Below are 25237 nucleotides of genomic sequence, written 5' to 3'. Positions count from 1 at the left end.
TTTACAGATGGGTTCCAGAAATGTCCCCCCCCCCCTTTTTTTTTCAGGGAGCATTCTGGAGATGAGATTTCTCATCTCCAGAATTCATTTTGTCCCAATATTCATTACTGAAAATCTGGTCACCCTACACAAGTGTTTCTGTTACTCAAAGGAGAGTGAGAAACACTGAGATATGCAGGTATAAAATACCTACAAATAAAATTTCACATTCCTATATCTATTCATTTCTGGTTTATAACAAAAAAATTTGGGTGGCTGGCCAACTGAAGAACTACCTTTGGAGGTAATATATTCCAATGATCAATGTTACCTAAAGGTGAACTTCAAGGATCTCATCTTCTGTTGTTTCCCAAAATTTTATGTCTTCCTTTTCTTGTTTCACCTGCCAGTGCAAATACACCTACCCCACTCTCTCTCTCTCTCTCTCTCTCTCTCTCTCTCTCTCTCTCTCTCTCTCTCTCTCTCTCTCTCTCTCTCTCTCTTCTATAAGGCCTTCAAAACTAAATACACTATTCCAATGTAGTCTCACCAACATTTTATAAAGAGGAATAATAACATCCTTCTCCTCAAAAGCAGAAGTCCTAGAGATCACTGATAGCGCATTATCAGTCTTCCTGGCTGCTTGCTTACAGTGCAAGGAAAACGTCATACCTACATATATCACAACCCCTAAATTTTTCTTATCCTTCACCACGTTTAATTCCTTGCTGTCCTAGATTTCTTCTCAGCAAATGCAACACTTTAACAGTGAATAGGTTTTCTTTTTTTTTAAACCTCATCACAAAGAGCTTGTTTCAACTGGAATCACAAACATATCAAATGGACCTGAAAGCAAAGGTTTCAATGTGATGTTCACAAATGAGGGCAGATTTGGTCTACAGTTCAGTTTGCAACATATATTCATCTGGTAAGAAAGAGAGGAAGTAATAACATCTCATAAGCACCAGCAGAAGGGACCACCACAGAAGAAATGGTTCATCATGTTTTTTATGCCACACAAATATCAATATATTAATTGTCCTATATTTTCATAGCATATTACATTCCTAGTTTACTACATTTCACTGAAACTGTGTTGATACAGCTTAATCAAAATATAAATTATGAAGAAATACATTATGAAATGGATATTTTATTTAAACATGAAAAATATAAATATCCTTACAATTTGTACTAAAAAGGATACATCCATCATCCAACTTAACCTGTTCCCGGAGAAATTTATCTCTTACAAGATTAAAGTCACCAAAATAGTACTGTGAAAATAAAAAACACACTATGCATCATTCAACTTAAACGACAAAATAGCAAAACATATAAATACTGTTGTGAAGTGACATTAATATAATAATCAAAATAATCATATATAGACTAATCCCTCAAGAAGAGTAAGGGTTACATTCCTGAACACTACTATGGTTGGTAATAAAGGCCCACAGAAAACAGTTTAAGAAAACTAGGACCAATTTAACACACTTCAACACCTATATTAACTGTTCCTTCACTAAATACCAAGATAATACACAATAACATATTTTTAAAACAATGATTCAACAATAAATATTCAAATAAAAAAAAAATTATTTATCTTTAATATACTATATAACAGCAAGATAATGGAGAATGTGGTTATTATAGTATGTATTCTACTGTACAAGGAAAAGTAAACTGCCAATCCTCATTCAGTTTATCAAAGTCAGATAAGTATAAAAAAGGTGGATAACATGGTGGCATCTTGGCTGACAGAGGGCGGAAGGTCAGTAGCAGATTTTTTTTTTCCCTTGAAAACTCAGGATGAATTGGCTAACTCATTAATTTTTATAATCCAGTCCGACTAGTATCACAAAATAATCTCGAAACAATCTCAAGCATTCTCAGCAGCCAATGGAGATAGCAATGTAGATTACAAAATGGAATTCCAAAATTTTTGATAAAAAAATGAAATTAAGCCTCCAGAGGGCAGATAACAGCATTACCACAACAGCCAGAATGGTGATGATGTTCAAGGACCAACAATGGTAAGGACATATACTAAGAATGGCAGACTAGCTGCAAATTCCTCTCGCTTATTTGGTTGTCTGAGAGTACAAACAGACATCTATAATCAGGGCTCCAGAAATCCACTCACCACGGGCAAGTTATCGGAGACAAGTTGTTGTATTTGAGGTATTTTGGCACAAGGGCCTCTCAAGCCAAATTGTGACTGTTCATGATTTAATTATCACTAATTTCACATTATTATGATCAGATACTATTATAAAAATTTATGCATTTTAAATACTGAAACAGTTCCTCCAAATTTGCTTCATTACCAAGAATATGTGATAAGGTTAAGGGATCCTGCAAGTTGTATAGGGAGCTGAAGCAGGATTTTCAGACAGATGAAAGTTGAGGACATTCAATGAGAATATGTTTTATTGTTAGGTGCAGCAAAAGAAACACTGAGAAGAATTCTCTCCCAGAAGCAAATACAGATGAGTTGGATGCGAATGACCGATTAGCTTGCCAGAATCACTTCTTGTTGCCTGCTTCTCCTGAAACTAGATGCCCACAGTTGTGGCTCTTTTTTAATCTGCAACAGTTTGTTATTGATTTGAGTTTGCCAGAGATGAGACCATTGTTTCCTACATTTTTTTATGATGGATTTGTAGTCAGTGTAAGGCACTTTCAGTTGACTAGAAAATCCAGAGTTGGGATGTTTAGCAGAGTCACTTGCATGTTCAATTACCTGGGATGCCAACATGACCAGGGATCCAGCAGAAGGAAACCTTCTGGTTGTCTGTTTGATAGTAAAATAATTTAGACTAGATCTCTTTAAGAATGGGATGCAAAGGAGAAAAGGTAGTTTGAATGGCAGTGATTGCACTTAAGGAGTCTGTATATATAAGAGATTGCTTGATATGGTAGTTATTTATGTTATCTAGAGCCAGTTTTATTGCAAATAATTCTGCAGTATAGATACTGCATTCAGTAGGAAGAGACACAGCTACTGAGAAGGTGGAAGAAACTGCAGCAGCACCTACAGCCACATCTGTTTTGGAGCCATCAGTACAGATATGTACTTTCTCTGAGTTTGCCAAAGAATGGGATTTGTGAAGCTGTTGAAAATTGATATTTGCCAGGGAAGATTTTCCCCATCTTAAAAATAAATTGTCACACAGAGGTGAGAATTCAGTCCGGGGAGGTTCTGGAATATGGAGCAAGATCTTAGAATATGTTCTGAAAGTTAATATCCCAACTGAGCATGAGTTCTTGCAGTCGAAGCCCTGCGAGGCAGTTTTCTTTAGGTTTATTGTGGTATAGCATAGTGAATTCAGGGTCAAACAGGTACTGCCAACTGGGGTAAAATGGAATATATTTAATTTTTGCTGCATAGTTACACAATAAAGTTTTTCTCCTGAGATGCAGAGGAGGTTCATTTGACTCAATATACAAGCTGAAATAGACATGTTCTGAAGGCTCCCACAGCTATCCTAAGGGCACTATGCTGGATGGTGTCCAGATGTAATAGGGAACTTTTCCTTGCAGAGTCATAGACTCGTGATCCATAATCCAAGCATGATCTTATTAAAGCTTTATAGAGATGTAGAAGAGAGCTTCTATCAACACCCCAAGACATAGAAGAGACAGCTCTAAGGATGTTCAGTTTTTTAAGACAAGTTGTCAGAAGATAAGCTATATAAGTAGCAAAATTAAGTTTATTGGCTAAGTATAACCCCAATAGAAGGAACTTGCTGGTAATGGGAATCGGGCTGTTTTTTAAATATATTTCTGGGTCTGGATGTAGTTTGTGTTTTTTACATAAATGAATTGCAGTGAATTTCTTTTCTGCTAGGGAGTAACCATTCTGTAATGCCCATGATTCTATTTTAGCTATGGAAATCTGAAGCTGCCTTTCAATGGTGTTCATAGTTTGGGATTGATAAAAGATAATGAGATCGTCGGCAAACATGTATGATTCTACTGTATTTGGTACATCCCGTGTCATGTTTGTAATTCTAATTGCAAATAATGTTGCACTGAGAATAGAACCCTGTGGTACACCTCCTCTTATTCAAATGATTTGGATAAATTGTTCATGTATCTAACCTGAAACATTCTGTGGCATATTAAGTTTTGAATAAAATGGGGTAACTGACCTCTAAAGCTGAAAAAAATGAAGATCTTTAAGTACACCATATTTCCAGGTGGTATCAAATGCTTTCTCAATATCGAGATTAATCATGATTAGATGCTGTCTCCTTACGAAGGCATTATGGATGTTTGCTTCTGCTTTTATCATCACATCTAGCATGGACCGATTCTTTTGAAATCCATACTGGTTACTGTTTAGCAAGTTGTTTGTTCACAGTAACCTGTGAACCGTTTTTTCCAGGACTTTGTCTAAACAACTAGTCAATGAAATCGGCCTGTATTTATGTGGAAAGGAAAAATCCTTTCCTGGCTTCGGGAGGGCTAGAACAATTGAGTGACCCCAGAAGATTGGTAAATATTTTCTAAGAATATTCAGTTGTAATATTTTAACAGTATCCTTTTGGTTCTGTTGTCAAGTTGTTTTAATATTATGTAGTAGATCCCATCTGGACCAGCAGCACTACTGGATGTTTTATTGAGTGACCATAAAAGTTCTATTACTGTGAATGGTTGGTTGTACGGGTGTGAAACTATCATAGAAAAACTGATCTTTTGCTGTTCTGCAGATTCTTTAATTCATTGAAAGGTTGTGTTGTAGGTGGATGGCAAATGATTCTGCTAAGGCATTTACTATTTCTCCCAATGATGACAACTCCTTCCCTTTAATATTGTGGCTGGGGACTGGACATATTTGCCATTAAGCATTTGCATTTTCCTCCAGATGATTCTGCTGTCCGTGTCCTTGTTTATACTTGAGGAAAAGCTAATCCAGGCATCTTTTTTTGCTTTTCATCTTATTTGGTGGAATTTGGCTTTTTTTTTTTTATGAAATCCCCAAACATGAAAGGTATCAAAACCTATAGTACTTAGTACCATGCATGGGTTGAAGGAGAAGTATGGGGGGAGGGGGATGCCGGAAACTTTGCTCTAGAGACTAAACATGGGTTTCCCCACTTCAAGACTCCAATAAGCAAAGTGGTGGTACTGCACCGGTTGATGAGAGTCATCTACCACTTGCATCCTTTTAAAGGTAATTAATTTACTAATTGTGGAGAATTTGCAAGACTAGTTCCAAGCTTTGTTTTTCCTGTTAAGCGTGTGTACAATCCTGATTTCACCAATAATTACTGTGTTTGCACTTCCCCCGCAAAGATTTTGGTATTGCAGAAGTGGCAGCTTGGAATATTTGATTTATTTATGTGTTCTGTGACATTATCTATGGTCTGGGATTGAACTATTTCATCATTAAATTGGGTATGAGAGACATATTCGTTCAACATGTCCTACGAAATTTCCAAGTGGAGTGACACATTGAAGGGGAATTTACCCATGCTTGCAACTTGCAGAGGATCGATAGATGATCGCTACTCATTGGATTTTCAAGAACAAACCACTCCGTATTGGTATATATAGAGGGAGAACGGATTGAAAGATCTATTGCACTCATGGATCCTGTAGAAAAATGAATATAGGTAGGCTCGCCATATTCAAAAGGGTAAGTTGACAAACATCAAGAATTGATTCTATTAGTTTACCTCTCTTGTTGTCAATCGTTGGAGATCCCCACAGAGGATGATGGGCATTGAAGTCTCCGAGCAAGCAGAAAGGATGTGGTAGCTGGTCTATTAGATTTTCTAGGTCATCTGAAGAGAATGAGAGATTTGTAAGGATATATATAAATGCTATTGTAAGCATGGTCCCAATTACAGCACGAATTGCCACTATTTCAAAAGGAATTTGAAGATCAAGATGTTTGGATGGAAAGTTGTTTCTAATAAGAAAAGCCACCCCTCCACAAGCTGGAAAGTCACTCCTGTCTCATCTGAAAATAGTGTAATTTTTAATGGTAGGACACACTTGAAAATTTAAATGTTTCCTGAAGGGATATGCCTGCTGGTTCATAGCATTCGATGAGATCGTATAAATCATCTTTTGTGTTGCAAAAGCCTCTCTGAAAATGACTTCTCTCAACACAAGAGGTTGAAAACAACCTCTTGTGTTGAGAGAAGTCATTTTCAGTGCCATTTGTAGATAGTCTTGAGCTCGATGGCTCTAAAGGTGGAAACATATCGTTATCCATCTTTGCTCCTTTCAGCCATGGGCAAGTGAATTTCTTCTCCCAGGTTACCGGCCCCGCCATGGGGAGGCAGGAGCAGTGTCGCTAGAGTGACTAAGTGGTGTAAAAGTTAGTGAGGTAGTTTAAAGGAAAAAAGAAAGGTGGGCATTGAAACTTAGTTACAATTTGTAAGACTAAGTTTACTATTACTTAATGGGAACGTAAAAAAACTTTTTCAAATGAACAAAACTGTAGTCTTGAGAAAAATGCTCTAGGATCACTCAGAGAATTGCTTGATCACTATAACGCTTGGCACCTGGAGACAAGCAACAAGTGAATTTTCAGTGATATTCTAAATGCATTCAAAATATATTATAAAATATACCTTATTTTCTTTGCATAATTCACACATTTTTTTCATTTAGGAAGATCATAGGAAGCCACCAATACAACTTTATTAAAGAAGTTTTATTTCCAATCAGAAAATAGTATCTTACGTAATTAATTTGTTAATTCCTTCACAGACTATTTATCCCCTGCTAAAGGCTAGTTTCCACGAAGATACTCTCAAAGATATGTCTGGCTGCTCTTTTCGAAAGGTGAAGTAATTCCAATCTACAACCAACAACAATAGGTCGCACTATTTATATCTCACCCTCTTTAACTCTTAAGTAGGCATGCAACTGTAATATAGTGTTGGCATAAGATTATTTTCACAATTCACAACATGAATTAGCTTAGTGTAATTATATACTTGAACATTTTGCATTAAAAAAAAACGGCTTTTTAATACTGTTATTTACAAAAATACAATTATCTTGCAAAGACAAGTCACTGGAGGTGTGTGAAAGAGGGAAGGTAAGACCGGATCACATGACCGACATATCGTGAAAAGAGAGTCTGACTCCATAGCAAATGTTAGCTACTTTCTTGTTGTCTTCATAAATTTTATTATTTGTCTTTCCTACTGAATTATTGTTTATGGATAATTTATGTAAATTCACCCTTCATTATAAATATACAAAAGGAAACACAAACTACACTTTTTAGTTTTGTGAAACTGTGCAAAACTTGAAAGCATAGGTAAGGGATCAGAAAGTGTTAAACCCACTGGGAAAAACTGTTGTGTCATCAAGTAAAAACAATAGTGTAAGATGGGCTTTCCACGATAAATGGCTCAAGGAATTCAAGCAGTTGTGATGTAGATACAGGTCCAGTAGAAGAATACCAAAATGAAATGAAATGTAAAGAATTAGTGTCACTTATTGCTGATGTAGCCGAGTGGTCAGGAGCGGGAGTGCAGTAGCACACGCTCTTTGAGTAGACCGGGGTTCAAGCCCCTGACTGCTGAATACGGTCGATCTGCCAACCCGCACTGGACCAGCGTGGCAGATTATGGTCCATTTCCCTCAGCATGAATTGTTGAGGAGGCTTCCATCCTGCAGTGGGTTGATAATGGCTGCACTTTACTTTTTTTTTTTTTTTTATTGCTGATGTCATTAAAAATAATTAGTTAAGGAAATCAAAGACTCCAGTAGAGTGAGTCTTCTTCTAGATGCGTCTACAAATATTTGGAATTAGAAATCTGAACATCACTGGGGAAAAATTAACAGCTAGTACAGAAATAGCAACATTTACTTCTAAATTAGCAAAAATTATTCAAAAAGAAAATTTGAATTTGGATCAAATTTAATTGTGACAAAATGGGCCTGAATTATAAAATGCTCCCATCCAAAACACTTCCAGCTAAAAGAGAAAAATCAGCTCCTGGTTACAAACAAAGCAAGGAGAAAATGACGGTACTGGCATGTTCAAATTCATCAGAAGGGCATAAGCTTAAACTAACTCTCATTGGAAAATCGAGGAACCCCCAAGCTTTAAAAAATGTAAAAGGTTTGCCTGTTAACTACACAAATCAAAAAAATGCATGGATGGATTCAAGTTTGTTTAAAATGTGGTTTCATGAAAAAATCGTCATCCGTAGCTGAGTGGTCAGGAGCAGGAGTGCGGAAAGCACATGCTCTTTGAGTGGACTGGGGTTCAAGCCCCTGACTGCTAAATACAATCGATCTGCCAACCCACACTGGACCAGTGTGGCATGGTCCATTTCCCTCAACGTGAATCATTGAGGAAGCTTCAATCCTGCAGTGGATTGATAATAGCTGCAATTTACTTTTTTTTTTTTTTTTTTACTTTACGAAGAATTTGTCCCTAGCACAAAAAAATATTTGAAAGAAACTTCCCCATAAAGCATTTTTAATTTTAGACAATGCTCCATCTCATCCAGATGAAAGTGAACTAATTTTTGGTGACATCAGAGCTCTGTTTTTGCTACCTAATTTTATATGACATGTGACATCCCTTCTTTAATCTCTAGATCAAGGTGTTTTGGAGACTGAAATGCAACTATAGGTGATGTCTCTTAAAACATCTGCTTCAAAATCTTGAAATAGGGACCAGTGTTGTTGAGAATCTTAAAAAAATAAACATCAAGGATGTTGTTTACTGGTTGGAAGAAGCATGGAACGATATTAAAACATCTACTCTTATTAAATCATGGAAAAACATTTTATGCTCCCAAAATGAAGCCAACAAAAACAAGATGGCAAATGAAGATGAAAGAGGTGAGGAAACCCTTTTAGAACTAGCCAATAACCTTCCTGTTTCGGACACTCTTACTACAGAGGATACTAAAGAGTGGATGAATTCTGATGAACAGCTGGAAATGGCTGATGACATGATCATAACGCTTGTTGACAAACAAAAGGATGAAAGTGAAGAAGACGATGAAGAGTGCACAGAAACTACAAAAAAAATGACACACACAGAAGGTCTAAATGCCATTGAGTCAACTTTACATTATATTGAACAGCAGAAGGATACCATGCCCGCCAATGTTTTGTTGCTTAGGAGCCTACAAAATATAGCAGCTAAAAAGCGAGGAGCTTCTATGAAACAAAAACCCATTAAGGAATTTATGTGATACTAAGGTGTAGTGCTAACTGTAAGTGTACATTTTTATTGTCTATTACTTGTAATTTTAATACATGTACTATTTTTTTTTTTAATCTTTGTAATAAAATAGTTGTAAATAAAATTAAAAGTTATTATGTTCAATAAGTAGGTCTAACCTGAAAATAGAGTGTACATCATCATGTATTCAAATCCAGTTTATTTAATAATAATTTGCTAAACCTTCTGTTATCTGAGTTTTTGATTATCCAAGGTTCCCTTGGTCCACATTACCTCAAATAATCAGGACTCTGCTGTACATATAACTGCAAGCAAGTCTTTTTCAGGATGAAACATGTTGAGTGTTCTACAAGATCCTATATCACTGACAGCCACCTTGAGAGTTCACTCAAAGTTACTACATCTTCAATTACCCCTGATATAGAGACTCTTCTATGCGAAAAGCAGTACCGAGTTTCATGTTGACTTTTGAAAATATCATGTTTCAGTAATATTTTATTTTTCTGTATTGCTTTCCTTTATCTTCCTAAATAGTTAACAATATTATTAGTGTCATATAATAACTGTGAAGGATTTTTGAATTTGATTATTAAAAAGCTTTAACTGTAAATATAAACATTGATTGACAAAAATAAAATTCTATTTTGAAAAATACATATAAATTAGTAGTAAGGAACTGTTTCAACCCCCCTGCCGCCCTTCTCATGCACCTCTTTACCTTCATTGTTTTATCTGTTTTGGCTCTTAACCAAAAAAAAAGGTTGGATGGCCCTGGCCTAAACAGTTGCAGAACAGGTGCATCCCACCAATGCCAATGTTCACAGCCTGCCTCTCAGGAGACAGTTACTTCCAGCTGGGTAATGCACCATGGTCAAATTTTGTCATCCAGGCTAAAAGAACAATGGAACTTTCCTTTTCGCTGGCCTCAGTAATCAGACCTCAATTCCACAGAGCACTGTGAATGACACTGAAAAGATCATCTAGCATCGGGAACTACTACCATCCCTCTTGCAATTCCTGTCAGAATTTCAACTCCATTAAATTCCAGTAATGTTCAGGTATCCATACAAAGATGAACTGTTCACTGTCCACAAGCAAAAAGGGATCCTACGAGTGTTAGTGAAGTCTACCAAATATGAGTATATAATGCCAAGTCTAACAGAATACTGTAAAGAAGTTGATATGGTTCATAGCTAATCTCAACAAATAAATGGAATGAAATAAAAAAATGGCTACACTGAACACGCATGAATTTCATAAATACTCTGTATACAGCATTTCAATAATATATTTGAAGTAAAATAACAGATGCTTGAATGGACTTAGTTTTTGTCTATAACAATGAAGGTAACATACAGGATTAGGATTATGATACTAAATAAGTATAAAACACAGAGACAAAAGAGAACTATCTGTTAATCTCTCTCTCTCTCTCTCTCTCTCTCTCTCTCTCTCTCTCTCTTTCTGCAAAAGGCAGACGCAGTTTTCATCTTAAGGCAACTGACTGAGGAATTTGGAGTCAAAAGGAGCCACATATGGTGAGTATTCATTTGTTTATAAAAAGCATATGAACAGAGTTCCAAGAAATTATCTGATGGATTACAATATACTAAATTAAAATTGCTTGAGACAGGTAAGAAGAGGCAAAAACTTCTATGAAGAGGTTTTTGCCTTGGATATCTCCACGTTCTTGTGGAGATATCCATGCATTCCCAGTGAATGCTAAGCTTACAGCAGTTCTCAGAGCTCACTCACTTTTATTTCAGTTGAAATAATAACTATCCAGTAGGAAATGCCCTTATGCTTAATGTCTAGAGGTCATAAAATGGTGAAATGACTAGACTAGAGAAGGGTAAGCTATTTTATTTTTTCCAAAATATCTTCTGATGAAATACAGTGGATTCCGGTTATTTGGGCCACCGGTTAACCGGGACAGCCGCTTATTTGGGTCAAATCTTAAAAAACAGAAACCAATCGAGAAAATAGCCAGGGTTTACTTCGCTTAATTGGGACAGCATGCCGTTTAATCGGGGCAGGAGACCGCAGCACTGGAGATTACCCTATGATTGTCTCCAACTGTACCATGTGGTTCGGTCGAAATTCTGGAGGTCACAACCATGAAACAATAAAAACAATAGCAGTCACCTGTTTATTGGGTTCTGTTAGTGCAATCTATCATAAACGGATAGTAAACTCGATCTTATTGAATGAATTTGCGATAATACTGACAGCTGGAATTCTGTGGGTTATTATGGTGAAATGAGTTTACACTTCCATGAAATCTTCAATCATATAAAAAAATAAATTTTCAGATCTTCTCTTCATTCCTATTTTTAAAGCTTTGTAACTCGTTACTCCGTTCTCGCTTGCGCGTATTGTGTTACTTGCAATTTGTGCGTGCCGTGTTCTTTGTTATTGATTGCTTATCTTTTTGTTTTAAATTTTAACACCCATCCACAAATGTCAGTGAACAGAAATGTCAACTAGTTAGTATGTACATATCACAGTACGTATTAATTATTCTGATTATCATGTATATTCTTCCGATTTTCACATATGTTAATTTTTTTAATTGGTAAGGTAATAACGGGTAAATTTGTGCTTAATATATCTTTGCTTTTATAGCCTGTGGATAATATTCCTCCTATTTTCGCTAATTAGAATCGCTGATTAATAGAATTAAAATTCAATTCACAAACGTGATCACAATGAACGCCGCTTACTGCACATCATACAGTGAATGGTACTTTACGATGTTGAGTTCATCATAACATAATTTGATTGTACAGTGAACCAATTGTAAAGGGGGGTACATTGTATTTTTAACTATTTATGTGAAACTTCCGATAACTGGGGCAGCCGCTTAATCGGGCCAAAATGCACTAGTCCCGATGTGTCCCAAATAACCAGAATGGACTGTATCAGAATATATTTTGAAAAAAAAATGAAAATTGCAAAACAGAACAAAATAAGACATACTTTGGAACAGTTTTGAGGCACAATAGTGAAATTGATGACGATGTAACAAAAAGTTCTCAGTGAACGTGAGAGAAGCAAGGTGAACTGGAGAACAATGGACAAGTAACAAGAGACAAATGCCAATAAGGCTTGACAATAGCAAACGGGGCTATATTGTATAGTGTAGATTACAAGCAATAAAAAAATAGCAAAGATTACTGATATCTAAGATGCATCATTAGTATACAAAGAACAATGGAATAAGCAATGGATATACAACAGATGCTGCTTATTATTAGCACTGAATATCATTATGCTTTTAACTGCCAAAGAACACAGATTCAAAAAGAGAATACCAAAATCTAGTTTGACAAATGACTGGATAAACAAAATTAAATTAAGATATAGTAATAGTAATCGTCGCATGTGATGCAAGAAAGCAATCGTATGAGTTTATGTAGCATCAGCCAAAAAAAAAAAGAAAAATTCACACAACCATTCCCTCTAAATGTTTGTCCAGTTCCTCCTTAAATTTATTTAACCTATCAACTTCCACAATGACAGATGGAAGTTTGTACCATCAGTTAACCACCCGCTGGCTAAAGGCAAATTTCCGCACATCTATTCTATAGCTGTCTTTCCTCGATCTGAATTTATGACCCCTCAATTTGAATTTATGACTCCTTAAATTCATAATCTGAACAAGTAGAAGAATCCAGTCAGAATTCAGCATACTCAACCCATTCAAGGCCTTATACACCTCAATCAGATCATCTCACAGATGCCTAGTCTCTAGCCGCCACAATTTGCAGCACTTAAGCCGCTCTTGGTAAGAGGATCCCTTCATTCCACTAACCAATCTTGTTGCCCTTCTCTGTACACACTCAATCAAATTGACATCCTTCCTAAAATGAGGCCTCCAGACCTGTACGTAGTACTCAAGGCGTGGCCTGACCATTGCCTCATACAAAGGGATAATCACCTCCTTTTCCCTGCTAGCAAAATTCCTGTATATCACTGACATTGCATATGTTACAGACAAAATAAATACAGACCAGTCGATGAATATGATACCAATTTAGGAAGCCAAATGGAATGCACTGGGTGAACAGATGTGAATGTTCATGCTGAAGAGATGCCAACTGCTACCTTCAGTCATGAAAAAATTAAAAATAACAGAATAAATAAGCAGGAGGAACAAACAGAATAAATAACCTTGGGGGACACCAGCATTAGTGGAGAAGTTAGAAGACAAAGAGCCATCTACCTTCACCCTCAGTGAGTGATCAGAGAGAAAACTGTATAACCATTTACAAAAAACAGTTGGCAAACCATAAGATGGAAGCTTGTTTAAAAGACCTTTATGCCAAACACGATCAAAAGCCTTTGAGATGTCAAGAGCAACTGCTTGTGTTTCACCAAACTTTCCATTGAATTTGTCCATAAATGGGTAACATAAGCCAGAATATCACCAGTGGAACGACACTGACAGAATCCATACTGGCGATCGTTAATCAGACGGAAGGTTTCTAGGTAGTTTAAGAGTTGGCGGTTGATTGATTTCTCCATTACTTTAGAAAGAGTGGAAGTAATTGCAATGGGCCAATAATTGGATGGGAGGGATTTATCATCCTTTTTAGGAACTGGCTGGATATGAGCAAATTTACAAACAGAAGGAAAAACACCTTTAGAATAAGAAAGCAAAAAAAGGTGGCAGAGAACAGGAGTAAGTTCAGGAGCACAGATTTTGAGAACAAGTGGAGAAATACCATCGCGACCTAGAGCTTTCTTAGCATTAAGAGTCGTCAAAATCCTTCTAACATCCTTTTGATGGAAAATCACAGGAAGCATTGAATGGAGCGTGTTGGGAGGTGTTTTACCAAGATCATTAATACATGAGTTGGAAGAAAAATGGGATGCTAGCAGGTCAGCTTTATCCTTGGCTGAAGTAACAACAGAACCATCTGGTTTTGACAGAGGTGGGAGCAGAGATGGACAAAAGTTGCGGCCAATAGCTTCGGCAAGAAACCAGAATGCTCGGCTACCATTAGAGCAAGAAACAAGTTTTCTGCTCTTAGCCTGTTCAAAATCTAGTTTGGACTGATTAATAACTGCTTTACAATTGTTGCAAGCTTTGGTTCAGGCAGAAAATGAAACTGAAGAATTCGAAACAAGGCAATTACGATATGCAAGGTTCAGTTCTTTCCCCCACTCTTTTCCTCTTGTATATTAATGACCTTCTTCCATTGACTGGAAATCCTATCCATAGTTTTGCCAATGACAGCACATTGCATTCCACTTTCCATTTTGAGAAACCTTGCCCTGCTCAATCAGCTTCAACTTCTTGAATATCTGCTACCAATTCCTTAAATGCCGATCTCCAAGCAATTCTCCAGTGGGGCAAAGACAACTTAGTTGATTTCAATCCTTCTAAAACTCAGTTTTGTCATATCTCGCAAAAAGGATTCTTCTGCTCCTATACTTATCTTTGGTGACACTCCGATTTCTAGGCAAAATGATATATCTCTTTTGGGGATTACCCTGACTTCTAATCTCTCTTGGCACAAGCACATTACAAATATTGCTTCCTCTGCATCTAAAAAACCTGGTTTTCTCTTTCGCTCTCGGCGTTACTTTTCTTCCAAACAGCTGTTCACTCTGTACAAATCGCAAATCTGCTCTACCATGGAATATTGTTCCCACATCTGGGGCAGTGCCCCCAAAACCTCTCTCATGCTTCTAGATTCCATTCAGAAGAGGGCAGTTAGGTTAATTAATGACTCCTCTCTAACAAAGTCTCTCCACTCACTGTCTCACAGACAGTACTGTTTCTGCTGCATGCCTTTTCTACAGATACTTCCATGGGCACTGTACTTCTGAATTGGCTTCTATAATTCCCGTTCTCTCTTTCAAAACAGTCCAAACACGTGCTGCCACCAGCCAACATCCATTTAGTCTAACTTCAAACTCACAGAACTGACTTTTCATCTTCCTCGTTTATTCATTCAACTGTCGTTTTCTGGAACAACCTTGCTTCATATGTATTTCCTTAAAATTAGTCTACAGAAGTTCAAGTCTAATGTCAACAAATATCTTCTTTCGTCTTCTCACCCTCCAACCCAAGCAGGGTACAAAGTACTATAGGTTCTAATACCTCTCGTGTTTGGGGTTTTCTTAAAAAAAAAAAAGCCTACATTCACCCAGGAAAGCATAGAGACATGGCACCTCTTAAAGGATCGTGTGACTACTACTGCTAGAAACCAGCAAGGAAACCTCCCAACTGTACCAAACCCAAGAGACAAAAACAGACACCACTTAAGAAAAACAGGAAATTAACTGGAAACCATAGTGACCACTTCTTCAAGGAGGCATCTGCCATGTAGAAATTCCCAAAATACTCCCATTTTTGACATGGTCTGCTAACAGACCATGTCAAAATGCATGTCACAGACCATGCATGGATGCCCCTTTATAAATAATCGATACAGACAAAAAAAAAAAATGTCTTACATATGGTTAACCCAATAACTAGGAAGCAACTCAAACAATGTGAAAAGGCATGGTTCTTTTGCTGTTTGTAAGCCATGACAGAAACATGGGTGTTTTCTCCTTAAAAAATTTTGTTTTAATTCTTAAGTGGGTGTCTGTATTCACCCAGTGGGTTTGCAGTGGGAGTTTCCCTGCTATTTTCTGGTAGCAGTTGTGCCATTCTTTAAGCAGAAGACTGTGCCTATGTGCTTGCCTGAGCAAATACAGGCCCTGCTTATTTATTCTGTACAGTCTGTCCTCGTATAGCACGATAGTTGCGTTCCTAGAAATCCTCGTGCAATGCAAAATCGTGCAATATAAACAACCGGCCCTATGGAAAAAGTAGGGTTAGGTGCCGACCACCCAAGATTGAACACACATTTGGAACCAAAACATTACCAAACACAATAAATAATCGGGTAATTTTAATCGTTATAAAATACGTAATAAAAATAATATTATATTATAATAAAGTATTTTTAGTATTTTTTAATACTAAAAAAGTATTTTTTACGGATAAAATATGTATTTTATTCGTAAAAAATTTATTATATTAAATAAAATAGACATAATAAAATACTTACGTATTTTATAATACGTAATTATAATACGTAAGTCGTAATAAAATATTGCTAATGCTTTTGCTTCTATCGTAAGCAAACTTGCTTTTTGTTTGATTTTCTATCCAAAGAGATGACAGCCGTTCCATCTCTTCCAATTCTTTGTGTCTTAATCTAATGGATTGTAATTAAACTTTGAGTTGTTCCCGCTATGAAAGTTGTTTTTATTTTCTCTGCATTCTTTGTAATTCTCCGCGTTGCCTCATTTAGGTCTGTAGCACGTGCAATATCACATGGTCTTTCATTTCGCTCAAAGCGTTTCACAATTTCATATTTTTTCTCTATCGACAGAAGCAGACTGGCCATAAGCCTTACGGGGGAAACCACGGTGGGCCGGAGGCCGGTGTGATTTTGGCCATAAACCATAGTATGAGGCCACTACAAATTTTCCCGGGTAAGAATTTTTGACCCAGTCCGCCTCTGTTTATCGATATTGCTTCTTTTTTTTTTTTTTCTCTCTGAATCTGCAGTGTCTTAGCCAGGACGCTTCCTTTTCACACCTTTTAAGTATTTTACTAATTTTTGGGGAATAAAGCACAATTACAAACGAGGTGGCACGCTTGATACACAGAAACAAAGCTGCGCGCGTGTAGCAACTGAATAAACAACACCGTAAAGGCCGAGATACACTATTAACACCTCACATTTTACTAAAGCACATTTCTGGGGGTTACTACCATAAAACAATAAAAACAATTTCCAGTTGCGTTTCTGCTAGTGGAATCTGTTATAAACTGGTAGTAAACTCCATCTAATTGCATTTGCGATTATATCGATAGCTGGAATTGTGTTGGTTTTTACGTTATTATGGTGAAATGTGTTTCCCCTTCACTGATATAAAACACATAAATACATTTTCAGAATCTTCTTCGTTCCTATCGTGTTGCGTTCAGTTGGGGTGATTCCGCGTTCGACTGCCATTTCTTGTAAACACAAAGGCGAATCGTGTATAAGCGAATTCGGTTCGTGTTATATAAGATAACGTTCCCCTATTTATAAATCGTGTATGATCGAATTCGTGTAATGCAAACACGTGTTATACGAGGACCGACTGTACTTTTAATTTAATCTGATAGTCTTATTTTTAATTTTTGGATGAATTCTTTAGAATTAATTACTTGCTACAGCTTGCAACAATTCCTTTAACATGCTATAAGATGACTAACTTCTCAGAAACTGAGAGGACCTGTGGGCAGGTTGATCTTATAGTAGAAGGCTTATTATCACAACCTGTCACATGGCCTTTGAAAAGAGCAGAAATTGTTTTTAATTCTAAAAGGAGCAACCAATGAGAAACAAACATCAGAGAAATTAATTAACACCGAACCATCCAATTATATCGTAACATTATTCTGATTAATATCAAGAAACTTGCTGGCTTTGGAAAGCAAAAACTCAGGATCAATAAGTTACATAGGTCAGACATTCACTATGAAAAAAGTAGGCATGGATTCTTCATATAGTCATCAAATCATCATAGATTACAGATTTAGCCAAATGATAATGCCAGTTTGTTTTGGCAGCTTCTGTGGTGGTGGTAACAATTCACCTTTACTCTTGAGTAAAGGTGAATTGTTACCACCACCACTGTGGGTCTTAAGGCGACAGTAAATTCTACCATTAATTCAAAAATTTCACAAATTCAATGGGAACAATTGGTAAAATCTAACAAATAAAAATATTAAATATTCAAAGAATTCTTCTAATTTTAGAAGCTATTCATCTTTTTATATCTTTACAGTGGTATTGTTCTAGGCTTTGAACAAAACAGGATAACAGATTAAATAATGAATTCAGTAAATAAATTTCCATTTATTGTCATTTCCAAGGCCAGAAGGATTTATAATAAACATTACAGGAAGGGTTAATTTTGGACAAGAAGGGATGTTGGTCCAACAGACAGTAACTTAATTTTAAATAAAGAACAGGTATTTACAAATAAACCTAGCAATCATGTTTACCATTTCATCTTCCAATTTAAAAATGGCTGGAAACGTGTTTCAACATTACTGCTATATTCATAACACATACATATAAAATACACATATATATATATATATATATATTTATTTATTGTAATGAAGAGTGAAGAGCATACTGCATGTATGTTCACAGGAACATTCACCCTTTACAAAGAGCTGGTGGTGTTTGTTCCTAACTTTTCCCTCAATCAAATCAGAACCTCTTTATAATAGGCCTCGTTCACAATTATACCATTTTCAAAAAAAAAAAAAAAATAAATAATAACAAAACATATCCCGAATGTTGAAAAAACAAGCAACAGTGTTTTTATATTTAAACAAATCAGTCATGCTCTTTTTGGACAAGGCAATTTTGGTGACTTCCACTGGAATTTCATTTCAGAGTCATAGGCATACACTCATGTTTCTTCACTAGAAACAATGATATTGATGAAATTAGAGTCCATTTCCACCCTCTTTGCAGTTCTCAACAATGAACCTTTTGGTCACTGTTCAACAATCTTGGAGCAAATTCTGTTGACACTCAACCACATGCTAAGTTTTTCAGTCAGAATTGCCAGGCATAATCAAAAGGAGACTACCATTTTTCATCAACACTTTCTCAGAGCCAAATGCAGTTCTTAACATCAAGAGGATTTCTGCTCCATTCTTCACACTCAATGCACACAGGTTGTTCTGCTTTCACATCAATTATTTTTGCAAGAGAAGGTAGATCATTGTAAAAGCAGCTTGAAGTATGTCAGAAATTTAGCACATACTGCTCATTATTAGCCTGGTGGAGTAGGAAGCAGCTCAAACCAGTAATATGATAACCCCTCCCCCATGCTTACTCATCATCTTGGCCCTCTACCTCCACTACGTCTTTTGTACTAAATAGTCTTTAGAACTTTTTAATCAGACCATGCAAGTCTTCTTAGAAACCCCATAGCACTTAGACAATGATTACAGTCTACATTTTTTCTTCATAACTGTTGTGTGATATTTCCTACGAACAGGAGCAACGACTTTCTTCTCTTAAATTATGACACTAGTCACAACACTTTAAAGGAGGTAAAAAGTAAAGAAAGAAGGAAATGAAACTGCAGTTTGATCACATAAGAATTCCAAATATAAGTTCTTGTTCCTTGGCACTGGGTAAAAAATTATTTTACTTTTAATATAAGTTTCAGATATGTATGAAAATTATACAAATGAGATGCATTTGTATTATTTCAGAATTAGTGCAGAAGAAATTCCCAACACAGAATGGGGTGAAAAAAGAAAAAGAAAAAATGAATGAGAAATTGGGCATGATGATGTGCTAATTTTGTAACATGCATCATAGATCAAGTAACAAATTTATTTTATGTATTAATGTATGAACTATTTAAAAATTTGCATCACTAAAATAACTAACACATGAGCAACTCCTTCTGTCTTAAACAGAGCTAATGTTTTAACCACTAACTCTTTTACAAGTAAAATTTCCAAATGTATAAACTCAGGGTAGTGGAGTTCCAACAGAATTTTAAAGTTTCATGAAAAAGTAAAACTTTGTGTATAAATAATTTTAAATACTGTATCACTTAATAACCCAACATTACAGTAAAATTTTCTAAAATAAAACGTTTTTACATTAAAAAATTCACCAAAAAACTCATTAAAAATCAATTATATTCATAGCTAAAAGCAAACTAGTTACACATACAAATGAAACTTTTGCTAAGTTGCGTACATTAACATTATATTTTTAAATGCTTTAAAAAAATTAACTAAACATGTATAAATATACGCACCTCAATCTGTCGAATAATTTTTGATTCAAGGTCAGACAATGTGCTTGTACCACCATTTGTGGTGGCATCAACTTTAACTTCTCCTTCAACCATATTTAACAATTTCTATAAATATGAAAAAAATATAAAAATTGGAGAAAAATCCAGTATAGAAATTCATATTTTTCTTTGTTTTTTTTATACAATACAATCTTTATACAATCTCAAGTTTAACCCAAGTTCAGACACACTCTCCATTCTCTTTAAGAAATTCCATTTTTAAAAACTTATGTAATATGTAACTGCACTCTTTCTGGTTATTTTATTATTCTTTTTTTCACCAGTCCATAATACATACTACATGGAATGTAAAATTTTATATTTATAGTTATATTTTAAAAACCAACAAGTTATGAATGTTGAAAAGTATGGAACTCTGGCTAAGCAAGTTTACTGTGTTCAGAGAAAATAAATTTAACATTCCATGCTTTAGCTTATAGAATACAACTGGACATCATAATAACACAAAAAATTAAAGGCCTTTAAAAGCAGTACACAAGTAATGTTTTCATTAGTAAACAAAAAGCCTCTTGTTTGAAAATAAGTTGTGGCTCTGCAATCTGGTTAGGTAATAAAGTCAGTTTTTTTGTGATAAGAAATTATTGAAACTCAGCTGACAGTCTATCAGATCTCCGTGAGCTGAATTAATCCTTCTTTCTTGTATACTACTTTTCAAGGCACTAACTTTTTTTGTTATCACAATATCATAATGTGATTTATAAGCACTAAAGAAGTCTGATCTATACAGCTCTAATATAAATAATAAAAGAGGCCTATGTGCTCCGGATTCATAATGCGAAAAATTTATTTGTTGCACATAAAATTAGCTTTCGGCTGGGTGGCAGCCTTCATCGGCTGCCACCCAGCCGAAAGCTAATTTTATGTATTGTAGTTTAATGCTCTGTGCAACAAATAAATTTTTTCGCAGCTCTAATATAAAATTATTTAATATAAGATTTTATTAAATTTATCTTCTTTGAATACAGAGCATTTTTTCTCATTCACTGTGCAAGGCATTTTTCACTCTCCAACATTCCAACCCTACACACAACACCACCACAATTGAATTTTCCCCAAGCTATAAAAAAAAACTGTAGCTATTATCAATCCACTGCAAGATTGATGCCTCCTCAACAATTCATATTGAGGGAAATGGAAATCTGTCACGCTGGTCATGCGGGTTGGCAGATCAACAGTGTTTAGCAGTCAGGGGCTTGAATCCCAATCTACTCAAAGGGTGCGTGCTACTGCACTCGCGCTCCTGACCACTTGGCAACAGAGGCCATCTCCCCGAACTATAGACACTATTAAATTTAGCATATTCATAACAAGGGCAGTTTTTAAATATAGCTTTAAAACTTTCATCATGTAGCCATATTTCTAATTTTTTCTACTCATCAACAGTGTCATAAGCAAGATAAAAATAAAACATAATATTTATAATAATTGTTTTTTTTTAACATTGCTGCTGTCCTTTGAATTATTCACCAATGAAACAACATATCCCCGGTGGCTATTCTTTACAATGGAAATTCTTTAAAATAAAAACCAAGGGCAAAACTGAACATTTCCTTGTACTATTCATTTTGCAAAAACATGACGGCAGCAGATCAATTTCCTGTAAACAATGGTGTAATCACATGATATCACAACTGCTACTATTTGGAGATAGTCTTCTAAGACAGAACTTTACAATATAAATGAATGTGAGTGACAATCGCTGAAAGTTTCTTATAATTTCATGAGTGTTTAGATTCTGTTAACTGTAACAAGTCTGATTAAGTTTAGCACTTAAGTGATTGAAAACACAGGGATGTGAAGCATCCCAAAGATTTTTAAACCTTGCTAATATGAAAACTACTGCTCATAAATGATTTTACTATTACCAGCCTTTCACAGAATTAGAAATTACTGCACCTCAGCTGACAGCCTATCAGATCTTCATGAGCTAGATTAACCCTTCTTTCTAGTACAGCGTTATATATAGTACAGCGTTAGTTAAATAGTATTTTTTCTGTAAATTTTATTAAAAATCACTGGGATATCTGAGATGGTGCTGGTGTTACTTGGGAAGAGTTTTTGTGCAAAATCTACTTTAACTATAATATTAGTTGGTTTGTTGGTTGTTGAAGGGTGCATCAGCAACTTAGGCCATCTTTGGCCACATAATATGTCTGTAAACTGCACGTGTTCTATAGTCAAATGGCTGTTTGCTGGATGAATAACCCGAATTTCCAGTAGAGAAAACTATGCTACCCTCACTTGAGACCAACTAACTCAGTCACATTATGAAAAAGACCCATAAAAATTTCCACTCGGTGTGAGAACAAGGGCCAACTTGTTCTCACACCGAGTGGAAGAATAAACACTTATTAAAATTTTTCTGTTAGCATAGGTTTGCTGCTACCGCTGCTTTCAAGTTTGTATAAATGCGATTCATGAGGTTTGCTAGTTTAAGGAAAGTAAAAATGTGATTAAAGCTTGATTTGTCCACTAGAATTGCCTGTAGGGATAGCAAGTCTTACGACAGTACATGTGACTGAAAAGCTGTTTGTCAAACAGTTTGATAAAGTAGACATTCTACAAAAATATCATTTACTATCAACTGAGAAAAGCATCTTGGACCAGGGTCCCTTCTAATCTATGCAGCTGCACAGCAGAATAGCAGATCTGGAAGTGATGTGCACTAAAGTTTTTGAGCATACACTACATTCTGGAATGCAGCTGGGTGAGGCCAAATATGGCCACACCCAGCTGCAAGGAATCCTTCTCATGAAGGGTTCAGCAGTTCATTGTATTCTATTAACAGAATACAATGCTTTATATCTTTTAGGAACCATATGTGCAAAATGCTTGGAAGAACCAGAGCATAAACTCAAAGAAATTTTTTGGGGGAAAATGTATCTCCTAACCATTGACAATAAGAGATCGCATTGTATTACCATCATAAAGGATGTATAGGAGACATAAGGATTTTCCAAATATAAAATAGTAGTTTATAAAATTTATTAACTGTCAATAAAAGTTAATTTTATATTTTTAAAATCTGTCTAATAGTTACAATTATCTGTTATTAAATTGTTTATTCTCCATTTCAAGTGTTAAAAAAAAAAAAAACAAGTACAGCACGAAGCCATGCAACAGCATTAGGGAAGCACAGTAAGCAATAACCAAATTTTTTTCTCTCCATGCACTGAGCAAACAATTTGGGGGAACTGTCTGGGATGCTAGGAAGGATCATCTTTCATGCAGAGGGAAAGAGCATGAGTGAAAGCATGATTTCATGTTTGGGTTTGATCTGATATAATTTTTTGTTCATCTGGCTTTTCCAGGTTTCACAGGCTTTTCTAATAACAGAAATGAAACCATCACGTGGCACCTTGTACTAGTGTAAAAAGCATTTGACAAGTTTTTTTTGGCAGCTTGGTCAGTCACTTTATTGTCGGGTATTCCAGAATGTCTAGGAATCCAACAGAATCTAACCAGTTGTATTTATCCCTAAGTTCTGCCAAACACAATCAAACCAAGCATCAAGTGTACAATTAATACCTTTATGGCAGTTAGTGCACACATACTGAAGCAATTAAATGATCTTGTCAGATGTGGCCACTTTCATCTGGAAAGAAAGTGGCCACATCAGAGGATACTTTCGCATCCTGTTGTACATATCAATGCATATATGTGACCACATAAGAAACAAGTATTCAGTTGCTATTGACAAAATGTCTATTAAAGTGAAAGATTTAGTAATTTATTTTTTTGCCATTCCCACTTTTCAACCACTGCAGAATTCAGCACCAGTTGACTTCTTCGGGTAAATTAAACCCCTAAGATCTCATGGTTTGTTACTTGGTTTTTGGAGCATTAGCAACTAAGGCCATATTGCTCCGGGGATATGTGGTGGTCATTCCCTGACCTTTCCGCATCCTCCGTATTTGGTGGTCACAGGCTCGAACCCCAGTCTGATCAAGAAGTGTGTGCTACGCACTGCTGCTCCTGCCCACCTGGCTACGGAGGCGCCAAGATCTCATTAGGATGTATGGGCTGTGAAAGAGATTATTAAGATGGGGGAAAAATGTCACTGACCACACTTGCCATCAGATTTTATTACTTGTTCTTTAAAAACTAGTAACAAAATATGACCGTATGTTTTTGATAAAACTGAAGAGTGAAAATACCTTCCAATGGCTGTTATTCACTCATACCATGAAAACTTCAATGAAAGTGCCCATACATCTTTAAACAGTTGCCACCACTGTATTGTTTCTGTGTACATGCCCAGTTGCCACAAATGTGTTAATTACCAAAGTTGACCTGACTGTGTGTTTGAGATGTATGGCCCACTTAAGATGAGAAAAACAGATATGAATTTTCCTTAGACATGAGTGGAAGGGTGATCCCCTGTAAGGCATATACAATGTTTAAAGAGACTGTGATGATTTTTTCAAGGGAAGATATGCCAGTGTACTGCATTCTACTATGGGATTGAAAAATTTGTCATTTTGTTTGGTTACTGCAACACCCACCTGCCTGTCTGTTTTAGAACCATCAGTATACAGATATATGTAACTAAACAATTACATTAAATATGCAACATATAACTTCTCATATGGTCTGAGACATTCTTCCACTGCATCACATTCATGTCACAGTCACATAAGCTGGTTTCCCAATGACAGATAGGACAAGGAATTATCGTGGCTTATTCTGTACAATTTATTTCCCATGCAAAAATAACCTCTTTAATTGATACCTGCTGGACTACCTCTTTTTGATTTGTTTCTATATAAGATTTCAAAACTTAGGTTATGCAGATACTGCTATGCTGGATGATCAGGAAAGCTTTGAATTTCTGTAGCAAACTTCAGAAGATGTGTTCAATGAGACTCAACCCACCATAGGATAGATAAGAAGAATTCAGAAGAACTTGTGTGTGGAGAATAAGAGAGTCTAGAGATATTATGCTGGTGGCATCTTAAAGGCTCCTGAGACAATGTGCAAAAATGCTATGATAGATAAGACAGCCATTTTAATACTTTTTTCGCAGATTTAGATGGGGACTCCACAGTAATCTAGATCTTATCATCGTGCAGTATATGTGCAGCAGTGAATAATGATGCCCCATTTAATGGCAGATACTGCTTTGAGAATATTTAATTTCCTTAAACAGAT

The 25237-nt window shown here is 35.9% G+C and overlaps 1 protein-coding gene across 1 annotated transcript in view; it reads right to left on the bottom strand.

Moving 5' to 3' along the window:
- The window catches only part of La (La autoantigen-like), a 170102-nt gene that overhangs the window by 121031 nt on the left and 23834 nt on the right, over positions 1-25237 (bottom strand). The window contains exons 3-4 of the mRNA XM_090387469.1: positions 20027-20131; positions 1187-1256 (exon numbers count right to left, since the gene is read on the bottom strand). Coding sequence (XP_090243595.1) covers positions 1187-1256; positions 20027-20119 — 163 coding nt within the window. The 5' untranslated portion in view covers positions 20120-20131. The remainder of the gene's footprint in view (positions 1-1186; positions 1257-20026; positions 20132-25237) is intronic.

This window comes from Mastigoproctus giganteus, chromosome 13, assembly GCF_048544385.1.
Source record: "Mastigoproctus giganteus isolate SK-2022 chromosome 13, ASM4854438v1, whole genome shotgun sequence".
Classification (NCBI taxonomy): domain Eukaryota; kingdom Metazoa; phylum Arthropoda; class Arachnida; order Uropygi; family Thelyphonidae; genus Mastigoproctus; species Mastigoproctus giganteus.
The sequence above is the reverse complement of the archived record's forward strand: the minus strand, read 5'-3'. Positions and strand labels throughout refer to the sequence as shown.